The 24,455-nt window shown below is 39.5% G+C and overlaps 1 protein-coding gene across 2 annotated transcripts; it reads left to right on the top strand.

Moving 5' to 3' along the window:
• The first annotated feature begins 287 nt into the window (after positions 1 to 287).
• On the top strand, positions 288 to 22,770 carry LOC103820555 (plasminogen-like). 2 transcript variants are annotated; one of them, XM_018919913.3, is made up of 19 exons: positions 288 to 406; positions 3,574 to 3,709; positions 5,883 to 5,989; positions 8,854 to 8,968; positions 9,811 to 9,950; positions 10,546 to 10,663; positions 10,795 to 10,913; positions 11,777 to 11,939; positions 12,510 to 12,640; positions 13,399 to 13,564; positions 14,318 to 14,484; positions 15,425 to 15,573; positions 16,508 to 16,601; positions 18,184 to 18,304; positions 19,035 to 19,109; positions 19,455 to 19,595; positions 20,709 to 20,815; positions 21,588 to 21,733; positions 22,484 to 22,770. In XM_018919913.3, the coding sequence occupies exons 1-19, from the start codon at positions 358 to 360 to the stop codon at positions 22,643 to 22,645; spliced, it is 2,406 nt and encodes an 801-aa protein (XP_018775458.1). In that variant the 5' UTR covers positions 288 to 357; the 3' UTR covers positions 22,646 to 22,770. The 2 variants fall into 2 exon arrangements, with proteins under 2 accessions (XP_018775458.1, XP_009093496.1); XM_009095248.4 differs by having other exon boundaries at positions 10,543 to 10,663.
• Positions 22,771 to 24,455: the final 1,685 nt, after the last annotated feature.

Below are 24,455 nucleotides of genomic sequence, written 5' to 3'. Positions count from 1 at the left end.
AGAGAAATTCAGATCCTGCCTGGACACATGATTTCCCATGCTTTCCAGCAACATTATTCCTGCCTTTTCTCTAGCAGAGAAAGACCTAACCATTTGAGAACAAAACATATCCTGCAAAACAAGAAAGTGCCTTTGCATTTAATAGCATCCAGTAGGAATGATTGAATCTGATTTGGTAATCCATCCAATTCAAGGTTGTTTGAACAGCCACACCACGGCAAGGGGGGAGCAGCATGGGAGAATGATTAACTTAATCCTCCTGCCTTGTTTGTTTGATGCTGCCTCACTCCAGTGCAAGTCAATAAAACTTTGAGCACCGACACACACAACTTCCAGCACCCTCCAAGCTGGCCCAAAATGGGGATTAGCAAAGCTGCCTTTCTCCTTCTGCTCTTTCTCAGCTCAGGTAAGAGTCCTTTGCCTTCTGCTTGCCTAGGTGACCTTGGGGCCAGACACTTGCAAGCTCCGTGTGATGAAGGTAAGTCCCCAGATCCCTGCATCATAACTCCCTTGGACGATGATGGATTTGGGGCTTGCTGGGCAGCAAGAGCTGCTGCTGACCAGAGTGAGAGCTGTCATTGCTCCAGGCTGTGTTCATTAGAGACACCAGAAGAGGAGCAGCCTTGGTGTCTGCATGGGCAGCTAATGGCTCCCAGCAAACGTTTCCCATGGCCAGAGACAGGGGCACCCTTGGGGAGCAGCCTGCAAAGGCTTGTACAAAGGCATGGCTCCCTCTGGTTCCAGCAGCCTTTGATCTAAGGTTTGGGGATTTCTTTTTCTGTTATTTCCAGCCACTGTGATCCTTATTCTGATTACTCTAAAGTTTGTAAATGGTTGTGCAAAACAGAATCATACAGGAAAGGAAAGTTTGTTCCACACACTGCAGTTTCAGTCTTTTTCATAACCACGTTCTTAACAGTGAATTTTTCATTCCATGTGATAAGGAGACCAAATGTGATCACTGTTAGTTTCTGCAATATTTTTGGTACAGAAAGATATTTTTGTGGAAGATGATAAAAAATGTTGGCACACACAAGAACTGAATTGAGCTCTTTAGATATATGGGTTTCATACATATAAATATTCTCTGTCCTGAAAACCTTAAACTCCAATGAAGTGTGAGATTCAGACCACACAGCTTCTTGCAGGCATCTGTATAACTACACAAAATGTTGTGATTGTAGTAAAAAATACAATTGTGAGTATGCTAATGCTTATCTAAAGATACAATAACATAGACAAACATTTTACATGTGCAGTGTTAAAACATAAGAAAAAGTAACAGGAAAATATATGGGTAGATTTTAGCTGAAAACATTAGAGACATGCCCCAGCATAGAAAAAAATCTGTTATTTAATGCTAAGAATTTTTATCTTTGTTTAAATTCTAGTTTCTAAGCTTTGTTTTTGCAAAAGAACAGCCTCTGTAAAATCAAATACCTTCCTCAATTAAGTATGAATTTTATATGAGGGAGATAAATATACAATTTGGGCTTTTATCTGAAATATTATACCTTTGTTTGGTAATCCTTTATCAAATGGTAGTAAATATTTGCATTTCTGAATAAGATAGCAATACATCTTTCTGAGACTGTAAAACATCATAGATATAGGGAAAATGGTAGCATGAAAATGTACTGCTTTTTTATTGATTGCATATTTTCCTTTTTATTTTCCCTACAAGTAATGCCCTGCCATGTAAATATAACAAAAAAAGGGAAAAATATTTTTATGACCCAAATAAATTATGACCCTGTCAATATTTCTAAAACCAAATGTTGTATTAATAATGACAATGTTGCTGCAAAATGTCTAAACAGAAGAGAATTAAGTTTGCATGGAAGCTGTACCATAATAGGAGTTCTTTACTTGTTTTTCTTTTCCTTGTGGAGTGCATTGCAGCATCCCTATGATATTGTCTTAACCTAGTTTAATGTTTTGTCTCAAAACTCATTTATTCTCAATGTTTTTGTTTTGAAATAACTAGTGGAAATGTCATTGGACTCTTTTTCACTTATTCTTTTGTTTTCCAGCAGCTATCCTTTTCTTCCATGCATACTGCTAAAGTAACTGCCAACCCTTCGGGATGAGCTCTTCCCAGGGGTTTTTAAATCCAGAAAAACCCCTGAAGTAACTTCTATGCTTTTGCAGTTGTATGAGAAGAAGCATAATTTGGCTTCTATCCCTATTTTACCAGCTTCAACTTGTAGATGCAAAATGATCTTTAAGAAAATACCCAGTTGCAGGCTGAGCTATCTCTCAGGTGAAGGAATTTAATAGCAGGATGCTTATGAGCCTGCTTCACACTAAAGAGTGTTACTCAGGAAAGAGAGGAGCTGTTGTCTTTCTCAGCTGGAAGGACACCACTAAACAACCCAGTGGAGCCCCCTCTCACAGGCCATGGGTCTGAGTGGAACAAGGAGGCTTTTTGTCCCTCCTGCTGGCATTGGGCCATGGCTGAGACAGACAGGGGCAGAGAAAGTGAAGTTCCTCTCTGCAGCATGGCTGTTATTCCTGAGATTCCAGCCATGGTCTGGTTCATCCCCTGTCTGCCTTTTATTCAGCAATTGCATAAGGCCAGGCACAAAAGCACAGAGCAGGACTGAGATGTCCTGCAGTGACCAGGGGCCGGGGTGCCTGTCTGGGGTTGAAACCCTTCAGAACAGGTAACTCCCAGGGCCAGATGTTCGTCACAAGAGTCATATGTTCCACTGATAAAGAAACTGTAAAAATCATAGGACTCATGCAACTCCATGACCCTGCAGCTGGAAGTCATGAAAATCCCTGTGCTATGCACTAATTCTGAGATTGCAGAGCTGTAACAGGAAAATAAGAAATGCCAAAGTCCCTTACAAGAAGGACTGTTCTTGAACACTTTTTGAGTTTACCATTAAATATAGCTGTACTTTTTAGTATCCTATATATTTGACATGCAGCTGTAGCCCAGAGGTTGTTAGGTGAATTTACCAGTTCAGTGTCTTGTCTTAATTAATTGCAATGGAGGGCAACAACTGCTACCTTGACTATTGAGTAAGTTCAGTACAAGATTATTACAAAAATGACAAACTGAATGTCTGACAACCCCAGTGACCTGAGGGTGGTTTGTTTCTTTTAAGAGTAGGAGCCTTTGTAAGGTGGTGGCTGATAAATCTGAAGTCACTCCATGTGGATAGATGGACAGCAAGGGACAAACATTGTTCCACATCTCTCTTGAGCCCCATTTCTCTGCTTTGTCCAAAGTATGCATGACCAATATTTTCTTTCTGAAACACCTCCCCTTTTTTTGCTCCTTGGGTCATCTTTTGTGCTCCCATTACTTTATACCATAGATTTGTGTTATCACTCTTCAAGCCATTTCTCTGTCCTGCCTTACACTGGGTTTTCAGTGGTGCTACTTTTTCCATACCAGGAAGGCATTTTAGATTTACCCATATTTTTTCACCATTAACCCAGCTATTCCACTAATTAAATGGTGATGCCACATGACTAGGTGGCAAAGAATTTAATGTGAGAGTTTGAAATCAATCAAATCATCATTCCCATTTTCACTCCTTTCTCTCTTTTTCCTTTTAGTGCACGGAAGCGTTCTAGACAGCTATGTGAGAACAGAGGGAGCATGGTTGCTCAACCCAATGAAGCAAGTTTATAGAGCAAATAGTGATGAAGAATGTGCAGAGAAATGTGAAACTGAAGAAAAGTTTGCTTGCAGGTAATTTCCACTGGTTCCCACACATATCTTTCATTGCAAGTGATGAAACAATATGCCTTTTTTATTTGCAGTCTGAATTTTCAGGGGTTATCTTATGACCATGTGAGGGTTTGAGGTTTGATGGAAAAACAAAAAAATGTGCACAAACAGAATGCCTGGGACATATAGATGAAGACAGAAAAAATAGAGAAATTAAGAAAGTTATGTTGAATTTTTATTAAAAAACATTACTTATGTAATGTATCTTGATGCACAGCTCGACATGCTGCAAACCAACTTGGCATGGTTTTATCAAGACTCTTGCACTTCTTCTGCAACAAGGAGTCATAATTAATTTCTTGGAAATTTAAGACAGCAATAATGGCATTGATTTTTTTTCATTGCTTTGCCTATCTTGCACAGAAATCCGTTATTCAGAATTTTACTACAATTTGGACTTAGGGTAGCTTCTATTTACTTTGAGAAGGTGATGGCCACCTAAATCTTAGTGATTCTAAACCCTTTCAGCCAAGTCCTCCTGCTGCACTTGCATTAACCAGGCTCAAGGGGCAAGAAAGCATGAAAGATGTCGATGAACATGTGTTGTTGGTCTTTGCTCAGGATTCTGCCCCACTGGAGCCCATTGCTCTGAGCCTAAGGCTGCTGGATCTCCTGTGCCAAAGCCCTGCAGCCCATTGAGCTCCAGCAGTATAGCAGGAGACTGGGGCAGTGAGGAGAGAGGTCCATTGCTGTGGTGGGAGGCAGTCTGCACGTATGGGGGATAGGGGTTGTCTCTTCCAGTGTAGCACTTCTGCAGCATGCCTTTCTGAACTCAGCAGAGTGATGGCCTGCAGGGCTGTTTCAAGCACTTGGTTCTACTTAATGCTTTCATTCAAAGCAGGGATACAATGGTCCTGACTTCTTAAATGTGTTTTGTAACTTTGGGGTTTAACTCCAAAGAGAAAAGGAGACTTCTTGTAAAACGCTGTAACCCTGAAGGATGGCAGGGGTCTGCTGACTGTATGAAATACCACCAATTCCCCTTGATCCAGCTTCACTCTGAAAACCACAAAGAGGGCAGAGCTGCAGCAGCACGTGGTTCAGGAGAGAAGGGAGGAAGGCAGAGAGGGTGTCGCTATATTCAGATTATACTTTTACAGTTGGCAGGGAATTCGTGTTCCCTTTTGAGGCATATTCAGACACAGTATCATTCCTTAGCTTCTGCCCCGGGGTCTAAGCCTGCCATTACTTGGCACTGGAATGACATCAGGTTAATGCCTCCTTAATTAATTATGTGAGATCTATTACAATCAAGCAAGAACAGGTGCTGTCTGGCAGGAAGGATCTGGGGGAAGAAAGATAGATGTTAGTTAGACCTTAAGACCAGGGCAGCACTGTAGCATCCTCACAGTAATGCGTCAGACCAATCTGTTCAGATCAATACTTCAGACTTATTATCCCACCTTAGAGGTGGATTGGTCGTGCTCCTTAGTTACTTTCCTACTTAAAAATTTAACATTCCTGACAGCTTAATTGGCTTAATTTCAGTAACAGCTTTCCTGGTATGGATCTGCCCACTGGATGCCATGCTGCTGTTGTTCTTTTTTAAGTCCAGAAAAGCCAGCCATAGGAATTGTTTAGCCTGCCAGAAGGTTTCCCTAGATGCTATTCTAGAGGCTGCAACATTTGCTTTCAGTTTTTTACAGCCTAGGCACTTGCTGAAAAGACGAAAGGCTATAACTTATAAAGTGCTCACTCTCAGAAGAGTTACCACAAGATAATTTAAGGTCCTGGACTGTGTTTTACTTGCTCCTTGGTAACTGCTTCATACTGTGGAGTGTCTAACTCCTTGAATAACTGCTAATATTTTTAAAATTAAGTCAAGGTCCCTTGTGTATATATGCCCTTCAATATGATCTCTTGAACCTCTGGCAAGTTATAAATCCCTTGTTATAATTTGTTCTTGTAGCTCCCTTTCAACCTAGGTTTGATATGAACACTTAGAAGTTCAAAATCACCACTGAAAATGTGAGCTGCAATACTCAGTGATTTGAAAACATTTCTCAGTCTTAAATATTGCTGAACTGTAGTGTCATTGATAAAATGACAACTGAATACTCAAAAATGTTCGCAGAAAAGTAAGCATTTATTCAGTATTGTTTCTTACATTGCTCTCTCCTCTTAAATTTAACAGGGCCTTCTTATTTACCAGTAAAGACCAGCAGTGTTTAACATTGACAGAGAACACCAAAACAGCAATGGTATTCAGAAGAGCAAATGCAGTTCTGTACGAAAAAAGAAGTATGTCTATATCTTTTTTTATGTTATTGGCCTGTGGTTCAGATAAAAAATCTATTTTTATAGTATTTGTATATTGTTGTATGATGTTCATACTCTTCAGTTAATTAATTTGGTGACATTTTTATCCCATTCTTATTTTTATTACATAATTTATTGACATGGTGAATTTTTGGGTTCCCTTTTTTACATGTTTTACAAATATTTTTGTCATAGGTGAGGATTATTTGACAGAAATGATCTCTAATTCTTTCTGAAAATAGGAAGTGTGTCTCTGAGGAATGGCAGCTATCCAATTCTTTATCCTGTTTCAAAAAGTCTCACCTTATGCCAGATGCAAGGAAACAATTGGGTTTTAGGACTATTTTTTAATTACATTATCAAGCATGGAGCTCTTGCTGTATACAGGGAAGAAGGAATGTGGTTTATTTTTAATGTAACATAAATTTCATTGTGCTGTTCAGCACAATTATTCAAGCTGACTTGAATAATACAGTAATACCTGACTTTAATAATACAAAATGAACCAGGTTATCAGCTGCTGAAAATCATGGAGTGGTTTGGATGGGCCAGTCTCTAAGCAAAAGGCAAGAATCTCAATAACTTGACAGTAAATACCCATGAGCTCCAGAGAAATGCATCTTTACTTCTCTGTTGACCTTGGTAGCTTATCCCTCCCTGTGGGCTAGACAATGCTGTGTCTTTAGCAGCTGCAAGGAGATTTTAGATGGTAGCTCAACAGCTTTAGGTGGATTGCAGCCAAACATCCATATGAGATTTTGGTCAGGCACTGTGGATAACTGCCTGATAAGGAAGATAAGGAGGTAATTTTTCACAGAAGGGTGTGTGTGTACTGGGCCGCATTGCCCAGAGAGGCTGTGGAACCTTCACCCTTGCAGATATTGGCTGGACACAGCTCTGACCAGTCTCACTCACCTTAGAACCTGAATGTGCTATTTCTGGGGCTATGGACCAAAGACAGCTGAGGGTCCTTTTCAGCCTTATATTTTCTGAAACCTTTGGCCATCTGCATTTTTTCTGCTGGTAATTGAATGTTTAGAACATTAGTTCTTTCATTATACACAGAAGAAGATGGGAATTTCCATACATCACAATTAAATAACACTAAGAAGTCTTCTGCAGTTCTTATTTAGAAGGAAAACTGAGTGAATCAATTAATAAGTAACAAAGCTAAAAGATTGTATGAGTGACATGTAAATAATTCTATTGGTTTTTCTTACTGTGATCAGGAGCTAGATTGCAATTTTGGTTTATTTTCGAGACATCCCTTGGATTTACTGAAGTTAGAACCTGGTAATGCAGTACTCACTGGGGATTTGTTACTATATGTTTTGGGGCCATAGACATGTGTTTTAGCTTCTTGAAATAACAGAAACCCACCACTAAAAGTGTGAAAAACTGTTTTTTGACAAAACCAAAATTTCCAAAAATTGCACCTCTGCCTGCAGAAACCAAAAGATGGACTTTGGTATCATAAACATCAAATACACAATGTACTGTGCATGGGTCAGATGCTGTCTTTGTTGCTCATTATTGTATCTGCAGTAATTTTTTCTATCTAAGCTATTACTTGATGAGACCTAATTGCTATTTACCATAGTAATTGTCATCCTTTTCAACAAAAAGGATGACAATTACTATAAAACTGACAGTTTCAGAAGTTATTTCTTTTAATAGTATGTGCTATAAAAGAGAAAGTTAATAGTCTCTGACTTAGAGTAAAAGTAACAAGAATTAAAGCTGCATTTGGGAATTGTTACCTACATATCTGTTTGGAAATAGTTAACCCAAGGGACATGGATTGAGTTTGGGGATCAAAGTTAGTAATTTGTCATCAGAAAGGAAAAGCCCTGAAGGTTATATAAACGGTCAAAAGTTTACACAAACAAAAAGAGTCAGCACTTGACTGATTCAATGTTCAGTGATTGAGGGGTTTAATGTTATTTTATTGCAAAATTGTTTGAGGGATACAAACGGCTTCCAGCTAAAGTTTCTAGGGTAAACATGCCTCTATGTATACATTCAAATAAAAGCATTCCTTAGGATGCATCTGTAAATTTGGGTCTAAAATATCAGCCCTCAGAAAAGCTGAACCATATTTTGGAATCAAATATTAGTTCTTTTCACTTTGGGCAAGACAGGTCTGTGTAAAATGGCATTATTTCTCCAGATTTCTGTTAATCTTCTGCTTGTATGTCAGCTTTGTTACAACTTTGATGCTGAAAAAAACTGTTGCAGAACTCAGTCTCCACTGAGTATTCAGTTTGGACACTGCTTGAAGACATTGAGGCAAACCAGGTCACAACCTAAAAGACAGATTGCTTCCCCAGGGAAATGGTAAATGAGTTTCCTACTTAGTTTTCTGAGCCAGAGGACACGAAGACTAGCAGTGACTGTCCCTAAACTGCAGCTGTCTTGTCTTCAGCTGAATTCAGGTGACCATCTTAAAAATCTGATTTTAATTACTGTATATAACTATAATAACCTCATAGGAGGTAAGAAAAAGAGAATGTGTTTCTATTCTGTTATAGCATCTATTTAAATGTATTTTATTATTTAAATCTACTATGGTGTATTCCCAAAATAACTGAGTTTTGTTACACTTATTTCTCTGGAATTCTGGTGTAGAACTTCTTTTGCTTTCACATACATTTTTCAGTTCCAATTAGGTAAACGTAGACATCAGCCATCTAGCAGGCTTTTACAATGTAAAATGTCTAGTTTTGAGAACATAAGAAAGTCAAAATATGATCAAACATATTTAAGTGTGCTGGCATGAAAATGGCTTTTGTGTGCTAGAACCCAATGGATATGTCATGATACTGATTAAGCACATATCATTTCAGTATATCTTCTAGAATGCAAGGAGGGAAAAGGAGTGAATTACAGAGGAACAGAAGCCAAAACTCAGAAAGGTGTGAAGTGCCAGAAGTGGGCTGATAATTCCCCACATAAACCAAAGTAAGGTCTTTTCGTATTTGTTTATATGTTTTTCTGAAATTTTGTTAAGCCATATATATGTGCTCATTTGTCTTGTAAGCAATTTTTTTGGTGTTAGAAATCTTATAAAATATTTTTCTGGACCTATCCAGAATAAGATAATTCTCCAATCTGAGTTATTACGCAGAACCTCTAAGTGGTGCTACATGATCAATAGAGACACTGTCAGTCTTGGCAGTCGCATTTAAATTTTAGGGGCTTTACATGAGCAAAACACTAGACAGAGAAACATCTGCTTCTGCTAAAATCAGAATTTTTCAGTAGTCTCACCAGAGCAAGAACTTCTCTTGGCCAAAGGTATAAAATGTGGCAGATGAGATAGAGGTGCATCATTATATCACTGAATCCACAATTAACAAGGCAGTATTTCTTGTATTTAATAAAAAACCCCTAACTGGGTTTATTTAGTAAGCTTCTATTCAGAAGCTATAGCATTCAGGTTACAGAGGACTCTCACATTTCAGCAAATACGTTCTCATTGTGTCTCCCAGGGAACACATCTCAGAGGAGGCAGTTCCCTACATGCCACATGGTACCCTGCCTGAGCAATAACTGCTGGAAACCAATAGCTTAAGAAAATGCAAGCATTTAGGGCATAACCGGCCCTAGAGGCACTGTATTGCTTGAAGTCTATCATTGTAGCACTTCTAATGCTTCAGCAATTGCACACAGTAACTCTTAGGGGCCCTCTGAAAACCAACATTTATAAAATTGTCCTCAGATAAAGATTTTATTTTTACAGTCCTCAGCTGACTAATTGGGACACTTTCCTTGTTCTGTAATCCCATTTACTTCTCTTCCAGTTACACGCCTGAAAAATATCCCAAGGCAGGACTGGAGGAAAACTACTGCAGAAATCCTGACAATGATGAAAAGGGACCCTGGTGTTACACAACAGATCCTGATACCAGATTTGACTACTGTAACGTCCCTGAGTGTGAAGGTCAGGATACACATACTGACTTCTTTCCAATTTTTGCAAGATGTGTTCAAGAATGTAAAGTTATTCAGACACTTTTATTTTCAATTGAGCATTTGTTTCCAACTTGAATTTAGTTCAACATAAAATTTTCCAAAACATTTTAAACATCAAAAAGGAAGATATCAAAAGACCCTGAAAACATCAACACAGAGTATTTATTTCCTAGATAAAAAAGGCATACGGTATATTCATATATCATAAAATTAGAATTGAACAAAATGACAGTTGCCACTGCAGAACTCAATAAAATGTGACAGTAGCAAAGTACAGATTTTAAATCATATATTAATAGATTCAATTTAGCTCTTTTAAAGCCTGCAGTCTGTAATGTTGGTTTGGGGCTTTTTTCCATGGAATACTACAAATGTAATCAACTTGTTAAAGTCATCTTACCAAGGAAAATAAGCTTTTATTTTGCCAAAAAATGACTGTACTTTAGCCTTGTGCTCTGATCAGGCTCTTGTGCTTCACATGAGACATGTGGCAATGTTTCTGGACCAGTTCATCAGAGGCTTTCTGTCTCTCTTGTCCTTACTCTGCCTTGTTCCTACAGTAGAGTGCATGCACTGCAGCGGAGAAAACTACCATGGAGTAGTTGCAACAACAACATCTGGGCTTGAGTGCCAGCGCTGGGACTCCCAGCAACCTCACTCCCATGGATACCTCCCAGAAAAGTGAGTCAGGTTCTGTGATGGTCTCTTTACCACCAGTGGTGGGCAGAAGACCGCCCTGCACCAGACAGTAGAATTGTTACAGCTATTAGGAGTGTATTTTAAAACCTAAAAATCTTATTTTTCTGGTTCAGTTTTCCAGAGAAGGATCTGAAGAATAATTATTGTCGTAATCCTGATGGAGAACCTCGGCCCTGGTGTTTCACTACCAGTCCAACTAAACGCTGGGAATATTGTGACATTCCTCGTTGCAGTGAGTCTGGCTTCTAGGCTTCTTCCAGTCAGAGTGGTGTGAGGATCTAGAACAAACAGAAGAGGTCCCAAAGATAAAGAAAAGTATAAAAGATGAATTTTATCTCACAGAAAAAAATTAATCACTTTAAAATGAACTTCTGATAGCTTTATTGAGGCTAGTCATTTCTGTCAAAGGTATTTCTAATGGTTTTGTCTGGAGCACATCTCCCTTCCTTGATGTCTTTTCCTATGACCAGGCATTTCTGCTGTTTCTTCTGTTCTTCCTCTTTTGATACCAAGAAGTCTCACTCTTCCTGAAAATATTTTGGCTTTTGCTTTGCTCTTCCAAATGAATTCTCCACATTTCAGTTTTCTTTTCCCCTAAAGGCCTATTCTTGCCATTATACTTTTTCTTGGGACTTCTCACTAGACCTCATCCTTGCTGTCTCTCACCAGTCAGAGTATGTCTATTTTACACGTGCACCCGTCTGTGTCACTGATGGGCCAGACACTGTCACCCCAGTTTTCTTCACAGTATTACCACTTGCTCACTTTCCAGCTGTGTTCTGATGAGGCTGCTAGAATTTTTATCCTGACTTTTGTGGCCAGTCTTGTATCCTGGCTGCTGGAAAGGGGCAAATGCAAATGTCCTTCTGGCAGCCTGACTGCTCGTGAAGAACTCAAAATGGGAGAAAGTTAAGAAAGATATCTTTAGATCTTTTATCTGCCTTTTGGACTTTTCAAATATTTTGATATTTAGAACTTACCTGCAAAGAAATCTAAAAAGCCCACTTGATTATAAAGACCAGAGTGGTTTGTTGGTTTAGTTTTTTCCTATATCTAGAAGGCACAGATTCATTTCAGTTCCTTTTTCTGTAACAGCAACACCCCCACCACCTCCTGCACCAGGACGCCAGTGTCTCTCAGGGAGAGGAGAAGACTATCGAGGCACAATATCAGTTACTGAATCAGGAAATACCTGCCAGCACTGGAGCTCTCAGTCTCCCCACAGACACGCTCGCACTCCTGAAAACTACCCCTGCCAGTAAGTGAAACCCCTCTGTTACTCCATGTCCATGAGAAATACCAAGTCTCAAAATCACTTCAGTCTCAACATTTTCTTCATCTGTATTGCAAAGTCCTTCAGTTACACCAGCATTCATCACCTGCTGGATCTCATATTTTCAATTCTTTCATACATTTCTTTTTATTGACTTCTTTGTTCTTGAATACAGGTGTCTCCTCTTCTTACTTTCAAGCTCTTCTTGGCTGACTCTTTCCCTCTTCATTTCATCCTTGTACTGTGCTTGCTTAGATGAAACCATGTGGAGTAAGAAGGGTACAGCTATTATATTTTCTTGGGGCTAGATTCTTTCACCCTAGATTCTCTCTGCTGTGCTACTCTTGACTTCAGAGTATTACAGTCTTTTAATTCATCCTTCAGTCCTGCAATTATCTGGTTTAGCACATCCAAAACACCAGTGAACTGCAATTATTCATGTAACTAATGACATCAGTAAATACCTTAAACTAGGCAGCAAGAGATTCTCCATTTGTTCATAACTTTTAGTAGATTTCTAAGGGAGACTTTCATCAGTCAAGTTTTCTGTTCTAGGGGCCTAGATGAAAACTACTGCAGAAACCCTGATGGTGAGAAGAGGCCATGGTGTTACACCACCAACACAAGTGCCCGGTGGGAATATTGCAACATCCCCTCCTGTGACAGTGCCAAGCCAGAGGCCCCTGGTAAGAGCAGGAGACAAATGGAAGTGAAGGGTCATCATGGTTTATTTTGAAAAATCTCTTGTGACTGTGCTCAGTTGCATTGCTGCTGTCACTGCTGGCACTGCCATTGTGTCTAGTTGAGCTCCTGGGTCTGATGTGGAGCCCAGGCTGGTGTGTTCAGTCTGGCAGCCAAGTACAGAAGGTTTTAAGTCAGCTGCTGCCTCAGATCAGGAAATTTTACAGTAAAAGAAGTCTTTTCATTTTGCCCAGTGGTGGTTACTTCCACCAATAGATGTTTAAATGCTCCATGGAAAAGTTAGTTAGCTTTACATGCCAGTTCCTCAAAAACCAAATCTGTAGCAAAAACCTTAGATAAGTTAGGAGCATTGAACCAAGACTCCATAGAAAACAATGAGAAGAAAACTCTCCTTACACAAGGTAGTCTTGTTCCACACATAGGCGTACAGCAAAGAAACAGGCAGCCCCCATCCTGAAAAAATTTTGATTCATATGTTAACTATTTGGCTTGTTATCTGAAATAAATCCCCATGTGTGACAGTAAAATTAAGTACAACTGCTTTTAATCTAGAATGTCATAAAATTTTTGCAAGCATCTTTTGAAATCTTCCTTTTGATCTACTGTCTGAGAAGTATTCTGTTACAGAGAGCATGCTGTGGTGGTCAATGAAATACTCTGGCTTCTTGTTTTCTGTTGTCTTGCTATGCTTAAGTATCAAAGTGTTAAGATGCAAGAGATTGGTTTCTGTTATTCACTACAGCTGTTGATGTGCCTGAGGAGGCTGAAGTTACTGAGGAGTGCTATCAGGGCAATGGGGTGACTTACCGTGGTACAGCTTCTTTCACTCGCTCGGGAAAGAAATGCCAAGCCTGGAGCTCAATGTCGCCGCACCGGCACAACAAAACGGCCGAGAACTTCCCAGATGCGTACGTGTGTTTCCCATGTCCAGATTTGGTTGGACAATGGTCAGCTTGTTTTGTGAGCTTGTTTTGATTTGCATCATCATTGCACAGCAATGATTATAAAGCCAGGAAGGAAGTGTACTAGATAAAAATAATCCCTTGCTTTTCTTCTTCTTTTATCATGGAAACATTTTTATTCACTTCATCTTGAAAGAAACCACAGTTGTCAATATTATTCTTTAGACTTATTAACTGTGTGTTTCTACATTGCTTCTAAGGCACTTAATAGGTATAATAAATTTCCCTTATGCTGAAATGAACTGTTTCTATGCATTAATTTATTCATGAGTTTAAGTCTTTGCTTCCTAGTGTGCAAGTCATTAAAACTTTGAAGAAGGGATAGATTGTTTTTCCTTTCCTAATATTTATCACTTATTTTTTCCAAAATGAAAAAAATTATTCCTTTTTAAAAACTATTGCCATATTTGGAAAAAATAAAGTAAGTTATATCTTTGCTATACATGTATGCATTTACTTATCTGGATTTTTAAATTATATTCTACTTTAAGTGTTAACCAGTGAATTTGCATATTTAAATATTTAATGTATGTGTCCTGATTTCTTTCTGCTATAAAAACAATTTCAGCTAGCCATGACAGAATGTGCATGATAAATGGTATATGCTAACTCTGAAGCAGGTCTGCTTTCTAAAATGTTCTTTTGAGCTCTCCCTGGGGCAATGGCAGGGATAGGAATATAATATGTTTGCATTTGCAGGGGCCTGAGCCAAAATTACTGCAGAAACCCGGATGCCGACAGCCGTCCATGGTGCTACACTACCGACCCCAGTGTGAGGTGGGAGTACTGTGACCTGAAGAAATGTGATGACCAGGGGCTACAGACTGTACCTAAGCCTCCTCAGACAACAGAGGAAACAAACCCTGGTGAGAATACTTTCAGCTTCCCCAGAGATGCTCATAACCAGGAAGCTGGTTTTTATGGAAACGCCTTCAAGAATTTAATGAGGAATGAAATGCAGAAAACTTTAAATAAATACAGTATTGTATCCCCCCCCCCATGCCCCAGTAATAAATACAGTATTGTATCCTAATTTTCTGAGCATTTTTATAGAATTTTATAGCAGGATTTCTGCATTATATTTTAGGCTAATATCACATCTTTTACCTGCTACATCTGGCAATATTGGAAACACGGGGAAGCAGATGGCTACTAGTCTCCACACTACTGTGGGAGGGCAACTAGCAATGACAGAAATGGAGCAGTGATGGCATTTTGCTGGCAACTGCTCCAAAAGCTCTTTTCCTGTGCCATGCTTTCACATTTCTAGGGTTCCACTTACCATCAGAGGACAGCTGGCTTTTTTTGCTTCAGTTTAGATGCAACTCTGTTATGCAGTAGATGATTAGAGTACTGCAGCTTTCTTTTTTAGGTTTTTTTTTTTTTTTGCTATGGCATGTTTCACTGGTTAGAAGGTTCATAATTTTGGCTAAATACGTTACTGCGTTTAACCTACTGTAAAATATGGCATTGGACAGATATCAGTGTGTGCAAGGAAAATACCTTATGAGTGCATGGTCTTTGTAGTCCTGATTTTTGGAGTCTTGAAGGATTGACTGAATGTAAGCTTCTTTTATTTATGACTTTTGTGATCATGAAGAAAATTTTTAAGATGCAAGGAAATTAAAATATCATTGTTAGTCATCCTTGATACTATGTAGCCCTTCTTTCCTCATCTACATAATATGTAGGATGTGTAAATTGTAGTAGTACTTCCTCAAATTTATCTCTGCTTCACCACCATCAAGTATGGACATGGCCCAACAGTTCACAGCTAACAACCATTTCCTTTCCTTCATTTTTCAGAGTGCATTATTGAAAATGGTGTAGACTACCGTGGCACAGTGGCAAAAACTGCAAGGGGCAGGACTTGTCAGGAGTGGAGCTCTCAGAAACCTCATAGCCACGACTATTTCACTCCCACAACTCATCCAAGAGCAGGCCTGGAAAAAAATGTAAACAACAGTTCATTTAATGTTTGTTGTCATTGAGCTTTACTTGTCTTTTTCAGGGTCCCTCAGTGAGCATTTGGTGACAGGTCTTTGTTAATTTCTTTTCCTCAGTTCAATCCAAAAACCTAATCATGATAATTCTTGCTGACATGACCAGTGTTGTCACTGTGGGGCACAGAGATGCCCAGAACTTGCTTTAGTCAATTCTTTGATGGCATCACATACCCTGTATTGAATTCCATATTGAGAAAACTCCCACTAAAAAGCTGCTTGTCATAAATTCTTGGTTCTTGCATTTGTCAGGGGTTCTTGGTAGCAAATATTTTTTCCTTTTTCTCTAAGACATGGGATATGTTTCAGGATAGGGAGTGGAACTGGACAAGATACCTGGTAGCATGCAGTTGTGTGAGGTGTCTGTGTGGAGCAGGGATCAGTCAATATGCCCAGGGAAAGCCTAGAGAGTGATTCAGCTAACCTGCACCTGCATCACCACAGGCATCATCAGGTTGAGCAACAGCTTACACAACACTCACTTGTCCCTGAGTCATGCAGCCAGAGTAGATGTGGAAAGACCTCAAGACTGATCCTACTGCTCCTATTTACTGCAGAGAAAGCAGGAGTAGATATTTTCTGTGCCTTAGAAAGCTTCATCCAAAGTCAAGATCTCCTAATTTTTGAGATCTCCGAGATCCAAGGTTGCCCTAGTGAAGCTTAATGTCTGAAGACAGTTGAGGAAATCTGATTTTTATTATCCTTTTCCAAACTCACAGAGCAAATGGAAAAATGAAATAAATTTTGACAAAAGGAATGGGAAATCACTTATAAGAATGAAAATAAAAAGTATTTCCCAAATTTTATTTTATTTTATTTTGAAACTTTAAATGGTTGGCCTTTTTCTTCCCTGGTTAATAGCTGGTGCCTTTATTCTTTGTTACAGTATTGCAGGAATCCTGATGGAGATGTGAATGGACCTTGGTGCTACACAACAGACCCGAGAAAAGCCTGGGAGTACTGTGACATTCCCAAGTGCCGTAATTATTCCTTTAAAGACTAATGTCTCCCTTCCCCTTAAAGACTACTGTCCCCCTTTCCTGTACCTTTTTATAACAGCTGGAGAGTACTTGGTGTTTAGTCTGAAAGACTGATCTAAGTGCAATAGATATAGATCAGAAATTAAGGCTCTTGGGAAGTGATGTTCTCAGGGTCTCTGTCTGAAGACTTAAGATTGGTCTTCCTTGAAAGCCCCAAATGCACCACAAGATATGGAGGCCACTGAGGCTCATGGGGTTTTGCCATGTGTTTCAAAATGGGCAGTTCCAGCAGAAATTTTCCTTGCCCCAGCCTAATCTCCTGGAATAACCCTGTGTGAGGCCTTGCTGAACAAGGCACGCTCTAATACTAACAAAATCTTTGCACTCCCTGCTCATGTGGCTCTGGTTCTCTTCTGGATGACAACCAGATTGTCCCTCCTCTGATACTGTACTGTATCAGATGTCTGCAAAATGCATCTGACCCTAAATATTTAACCAAATGCCCTTTGTCTTTGTTGGTAGTAATCAAGCTCTGAATGAGGTGGTGCAACAAAGTGTACAATGATAAAGTTTAATAACATTTCAGTTTCCAGTCCTTCCCTGTCTATCAACAACAAAAGCTGTGCTAGGAAGAGAGGTAGCTCTCAAAAGAAGGGTGACTTTCTTGCTGCTTTATCCCCTCAGCAGTGAGCAGAAGAAAATGTGCTCAGATCAAAACCCAAAAACAGAGCAAACAAGGAAAAGAAAATTGTTGTTGTAAACACACAGGACCCGTGAAAGTATTACTGCAGTGAACATGTTGGGCTGGGACAACAAAATCACATTTTGTGATTTTGCAGAAAAAAAAATCGCATTTTCACATCACTATTGTATTGTATTTTGATGATCCATTTCTTCTTTAAATTAGTGCTGTTTATTTTTTTTGTTGTTGTTGAGAAAGTAATCTAATGAACAGAGGAAACATGGCTTTTGCTTTTAATTTCATTAGTTACCTCTTTTTGCTGACAAAATTCTAAATTCTGTGTTGATAAAACTCAGTTCACCAAGGCCAAATAAGAACTACTTTATTTAATAATTCAGAGAGATCTGAAGTACCAAATGATCCTAAGATAACAGTTGACAAAATTTTGTTCCTCAGAGACAGCATTAGAATTTCACGTGCTGTACTACCAAGATAAGTTTAAAACATCTGCCAGTGCAGCTTCTGCAGTGCTGATGTCCATAAGAGACCATTTAAAAATTGTTGTAGAATTTAATTCTTTTTTCTCTCTCTTTTCTTCTCTTTCCCCTCCTATTTTTGTTTTGGGTTTGTTTAGTTGGTTTTTTTCCTATCTGACTGTAGAGCTACTTGTGTGTAATTTGCTGGCCACTGAGAACTGTATGTGAAAAAAAAAACTACTAGGCATTTTTAGGTGTTCCAGATGAGAGTAACCTAACAAAATATATGTGATGCATGGTATTGAATTACTTGAAGAGAATCAGAAGCTGAAGTGACAAATGTAACAGGTTCACCTTCTAGTTCACTGAGTTCATAGCAAATCACTTAAGTTCCTTACAGTGATGGTTTTTTCTTGTTCTGAAGCTCCTCCTCAGTATGAATGTGGGAAATCCAAGTTCAAACCAAAGTTGTGTGCTCAGAGGATTGTTGCAGGGTGTGTTTCACACCCACACTCCTGGCCCTGGCAGATCAGTCTCCGTACCAGGTATGGTTATTCCCTGTTACATTGGACTCTACATGCAAAGAAACCTTGCCTCTCATACAATGTTACAGCAAGTGGTTCAGGCATTCTAAACTTGATTTCAATTTAAAAATAGCTCAAGGCTAAACATTGTGTGTGCTATTCTTAAAAGTCATTTAGACAACCAAGAACATTCTATTTTGGGACAAATAGTGAGATGATCAATTGTTAATTGTTAATTTCAAGAACATTTTCAGTAGAAGGCAGAATGGCTTTAAATCTGTCACTATATTCTACAACAGATCCGTGTCCAATTAATAAAAGCAACAGCATGGCTAGTACACCTCTTGGTCAGTCCTTCCATGTAAACATTTGATCCTATTGGCAAAATTGTGAATAAAACTGGGAATCAAGGCCATAATGCAGAGCTTTATGACTGTGATTAGAGCTAGAAAAAGTCACAATCTCTAAAATGGTGAACCTTACTGCACACAGGGTTTTCCAGTAATAGAAACACTAAGAATGAAGATCTAGGTGTTTTCATACAAGGCCTCCTAAAAATATCCACAGACTCTTACTGTCATTGTAAGAAACATTATTCTAGGAAAGCAGAATATTTCTTAATAAAATTATAGAGTAATGTCTTTCGTTTGTAAAGGCACACATGTTGGAAATATTACCTCATAAATTACAGTAGGATTAACTTCCCCATCTCAAACCACTGCCCTTTTCATGACATTTTGCTCTATTACAGTTATGGCTTGCATTTCTGTGGAGGAACTCTGATAGATCCTCAATGGGTTCTTACTGCAGCCCACTGCTTAGAAAAGTAAGTATCTATTGTAGTCTCCACCAGCAACTTCTTACATGAGATGGAAAATAACAAGAGAAACAAGAGGCCTAATAACCAACCCAAGCTGGTTGCAAACAGCTTGCAAGCAGTCAAGAATTGAACCAAGTCTATTTGTCACTCACTAAAGCTGAATTTTGACTGTAAAGCAGAGTGACAGTGATAACTCCTGCCAATTTGATTTCATGTGCCATTATAAGGGATTAAGTTTACTCCAGAGGTGGCTATCTGGCTTTGATAGAGCAAGGTGCTCAGTTACGTTGTAAGTGGTCTCTGTTCTGGTTGCCTATTCATCAGCTCACCACATGCAATCATTTCCAATAGGTCCTCACGACCAGCTGCATATAAAGTGTACCTTGGATTACACAGAGAACTAGCAACAGAGCCATCAGTACAAATACGTGACGTAGAGAAGTTGTTCAAGGAGCCACGCAGAGCAGATATTGCTCTGCTCAAACTGAGCAGGTACCTTCTTACCTGAAGCACTCCTTTGTTCTCATGGGACAACATGACTAAAAAGTGGATGCTGGTGTTGTAGAAATGAGTGTTTCTGCATACTCTGTGTTCAATTAGTGATTTGAGACCCCTTCTTGCTTCCCTTTCTGCAGAGGCTCTGGGGTGTCAGAAAGGGAAAGGCTGCCTTTGGGAGGGGAGGAGGGCTGGGGAGAGTTAGCCAGGCTGGAAATGCACTGGGTGTCAGCTGCTGCAAGGTGAGGCAGTGGCAGCAGAAAAGCAGGAGGTTATGCCAAGAGGGGCTTTCAGTCTGCGTTTCTACATGCTTGATAAGGAAATGATGATTGAAACCTGCAACATTAACATGATGCCACTCCATGCTGTTTCCATGCTGAGGCAGGGAGATTTCCTCTTCCAGCAGGGCTGGCCAGTGGGCAGGCAAAGAGTTTGATGTATGTTTAATGCCCAGTATGGCCCCTCTTGCATCTGTTTTCATTCATTGGAAATGCCCTCTGTGGAACTGTGCAATCAAAAGGAGTTTGTCCATGCAGCTGCCAGCAGATGTGAACGTGTGGTGCTTGGGCTTTCAGTGCTGTGGCTGCAGTGCATGTCTGAAACACATGCAGGGTCAGCTTAAAAATGTGGTCTTTTAAATGAGCTTTTGCTGCACCCAAAGGCAAGTCAGATGGACTTAGGTTCCGCTGTGTGCTAAGTGTCCTGACAGAAAGTGATTTCACATCAGACTGGATGCAGAAAGAGCAATCTAACACCTATGTGTTAAATGCCACTAAATTATACCTTTTGTAATAGTTTTGTAGTTAGGTTCTGTTTGCTATGCATTAGCCTAATTCAAAGCATTCTCCTGGATTATTGTTGGTTCTTTTTATGTCATTATCCATTTCAGACTTTTCTCTTTTGTGTATCACTTTTTTCACTTTTTGTGTACCCACTTTTGTGGGTTTAGAGCCTAAAAAGCAATGTTGCATGTCAGAAAAAAATCTCAACTGAAACTAAGGATTTAAATTATAAAAGGCTAAATATATAAAAAATCTTTTTAGAAACCTGAATTAAAACCTATTAATAAGTATAATTGTGCTAATGATTTTTCCTCTTTGTTAATTTCAGACCAGCAGTCATTAATAATCATGTAATCCCAGTTTGTTTACCAAAAGAAAACTCTGTGTTAGGAGGAAGAGAGGAGTGCTATGTGACAGGCTGGGGGGATACAAGAGGTGAGACAGCATTAACACATTTAAAAGCTCCATGTTTGCAGACTGGTATATACTTGTATCCAAAGTGTGCCCTCTCTTGTGCCCCACACAAGGTATTGATGAAAAACTTGTTTCAAAATTCATCAGGTGCTGCCACTGTCTCTCTCTGACACTGATTCTCCTAAGTTGTTCAATGCCATGTAAACTGAAACCTTCTAAATAGATGCTACAAGAGGAGAAGCAGAGCTAAGGAGTCACTTCTCTCTCAGTCCATATGCTTTTCCCCAAAATGGGCTTTTGCCCAATTAGATGAAAAGTTTTTCTAGATTCAGGTTATTTCTTAATCACATAAATGTGACTTTTCTCATTCTCTTGAGTGATTCTTCCTCTCAACCAGGCTGGTTTGCATCTCACACAAATAAAACCCTCATTTTCAAAACCTCTTACTCTGTCTTGGTTCAAAAGTGTATTGATACCTTCTCTGTCTCCTTGCCCATCATGCCATTTTCTACTGTTTGCTTCCTACCTAATTTTTTCTACACAAAAAGTGGGTACTGGATCTATATGGATGCATTGTGAGAACAGGAAGGTCAATGGTGGGTGGTAGAAGGTGTTAAGTACCATAATACTCATAATGCTTACTGATTTTGGCATATCTTCATCTTGGGCCTGGAAAGTATATGCACAGTGCACAGTATGCTGATTTTACTGCTTATCCTGATATTTGTGTGCTGTGAATATGATAATTACCTTTGTCATTCACTCTTTTTTCGTCTCATTTTTATTTGCAAAGGTACTTCTGGTGAGGGCTACTTAAAGGAAACTGGCTTTCCTGTAATCGAGAATAAAATATGCAACCGCCCTGAATTCTTGAATGGTAGAGTTAAAAAGCACGAGCTCTGTGCTGGGAATATTCATGGTGGCACAGATACCTGCCAGGTAAGAAAGTCTGTCAGCATGAGAGTCGCTTGTAAGCACATTCAGATCAAATAGGGCATTGCTTTTTGGGCTTTAGAGGCCCAGAATTATCCTTGGGATGTTACCACACCACATGTATCTGAGCTTTCCTTGCTCCCTTGTCTGCTGCTGGGAAGTGGGGCACTTTTTCAGATGAGTCTGAACTCCAGAGAATGTGGTAATGCACAGCTGCACAAGTCAGGTGTGTGTAAGCCAACTTAGAATGACAAAAGGTCTGATTTTCTTTCCCCAGACCCCCTTGCTAGCCTCAGCTAGATTACCTCCAATGTCCAAGCTAGCTCAGTTAACAGCATCTCAGTTAGCAGTCAAGGAAGGATGCAGTGGAGCCTGCCATGCAGGCAAAACAAGGGCCAAAGGAACTATGAACTTCCAAGTATCAGTGCCACTGGATCATCTAGTAATAACAGAAACCCATGAAGACCTCAGAAAAGAGACTGGGGGAGGAAGCACGGTTTAAGTTAACAAAGGCAATCAGATTCTTTTTCAATAAACCCCCTTACTTCAAAAATAAATGTGATGCCTGGGTGAGACAAAGAGGGTTTTTATTATAAAAGTGCTCCACAAAATGCATGGAAAACTCTTGCCTTGCTGGAATTCCAGTGTTTCCTTATAACTACTGTGTCCTTTGCAAGTAGGCGGTACCTGTATTTCTGTGCCTCCTGTGGGAAGGGTCTGTCCAAGAAGGAATCATCCTGTTCTTTTGCTCTTTAGGGGGACAGTGGAGGACCTCTAGTCTGTCTGGACCAAGATAAATTTGTCCAACATGGAGTCACCTCTTGGGGCCTTGGCTGTGCCCAACCCATGAAACCTGGTGTTTATGTTCGAGTCTCCAACTACATTCCTTGGATTAAAAGTGTGATGGAAAGCAACTGATCCTGGGTATGGACTGCCCTCTCCTGGAAAGCAGCATGCACGTCAGAAATACAAGATTCCAAGTGCAATATTAAAGATACAATCATTCATGAGAAAGCAAAATAAATATGATCATCCATTTTAAATTGCTATAAATTAGTAGTCATTGCCAAGAAGCCCAGCTGACAGTCTGTTACCCTGTTTCTATATGTTCTATAGTTTGCTATTTCTGACAATAGACTTACCCACCTCTGAAAATGTGGAAAATTCCAACCTTAACTGTAACTGGACACCTGCATTTTAATTTTTTTTAGCTCTGCAATGACATTTTCTTTTAAGGTCATCATTTTCAAGATGTTCTGCTTCTAACATATGAAGAAATGAGAATACTTATTATTTTCTATGTGTTGTGAACCTATTACCAATTGATGCTACAAACCAAAGAAGAATCTCACAGTACATACCTTATATGCCTGTGAAGTTTTATTAGTTATATCTGATAGCATTAAATACATGGAATGGGAAAAAAAAGGAAGGAAACACCTTTGGTTTGTGTTTTCATATTTTTTATCATCACAGAAATACATGTGTCACAAAAGTATAAATGTTGCATCAAAGATATAAAACAATGAATAAAAAAACAGCCTCACCCTGAAGTTAGTCCCTAGAAAAGAAAATATCTACAGCTGGTACTACAAATAGTGACAATGCATCTACATATTATAAAATTGTGTACCCATAGTACCCATTTATTTCCTTGTATAACATTATCTGACTAAATAATTCTTAGATGTACATTTTCCTCCTCTAAAAGAAGATGATGTACACATGTGGTTATAGGGACTGTAAGTTTAAATCTTTCAAAATGCTTTCCAGGGAAAGCTTGACTCCTGCTTGCCAAAGTGAAACAACTGCTGACTATGAACTCCTGCTCACATCCTGTCTCTCTGGCAGATAAAGCAGGGAGCTCCCCAAAGGCATCTGGAGACCCCCAGCTCTGCACGGGGTCCTTCTGGCATCCCCATGGTGTGCTGAGACCATTCCAAGTAACACAGCTACTTCCCGTCCATTTTCTGCACTCCCAGACAAGCCAAATTCCTTGTCATTTTAAAATTGTCTTTTTTTCTTTTTTTTTTTTTTTTTTAATGCTTGCACATGCAGAAGGGATGTGTTGCATCCTAGAGTTTTGGTTTGGTTTGTTTTTTTCTCCCAGTGCCTTAAAGGGAGATGAGAACTATTAAGCACAGTTAGGTGGCAGGGTGATTTCTGAAGCTTCTACATCTGAAGTCTGGTTCTGGAAGATGAAATCATCTCAGGGCAGTGCCTTTCTGATCAGGAGCAGCTCTGATATAGCACACACCACCCACCTGTCTGGTCAGAGGGATCCACTGAGCACAAAAACCCTCCTGCGTATTTTCCATATATATCCACTTTGGTCATTAAGCCGGCCAAGAGATTTGCACAGTTCTTCCCTGACAAAAGAAATTCTGTGTTGCAGCTTGGGCTTTGATTTATTAAGCTCTTCAGATGTGAACTCTTGAAGGCATGGCTAATACCTGGCTTGTAGACAGAGAAACCATTGGCCCTGCTCTCCTTGCCAAACTAGCTAGAAATGCCTGGATATGCTTGAGTGACCACAAAAGTCCCACTTTATAATGCTTCAAACAGTGCCAGTTGTGATCCTTTCCTTCTGCAAGACTGTCAAGGGCAATAAAAATTGTCACTTTTTGTGGTAACCATTTGCACAGACTGGATAAAGTAACCCAGCACGTGTGGTGACAGTGGTGCATTTGACCCAAAATAGCACGTCCATCTGCTTGTTGGTCCAAGA

Source organism: Serinus canaria, chromosome 3 (genome assembly GCF_022539315.1).
Source record: "Serinus canaria isolate serCan28SL12 chromosome 3, serCan2020, whole genome shotgun sequence".
In the NCBI taxonomy this organism is placed as follows: domain Eukaryota; kingdom Metazoa; phylum Chordata; class Aves; order Passeriformes; family Fringillidae; genus Serinus; species Serinus canaria.
The sequence above is the reverse complement of the archived record's forward strand: the minus strand, read 5'-3'. Positions and strand labels throughout refer to the sequence as shown.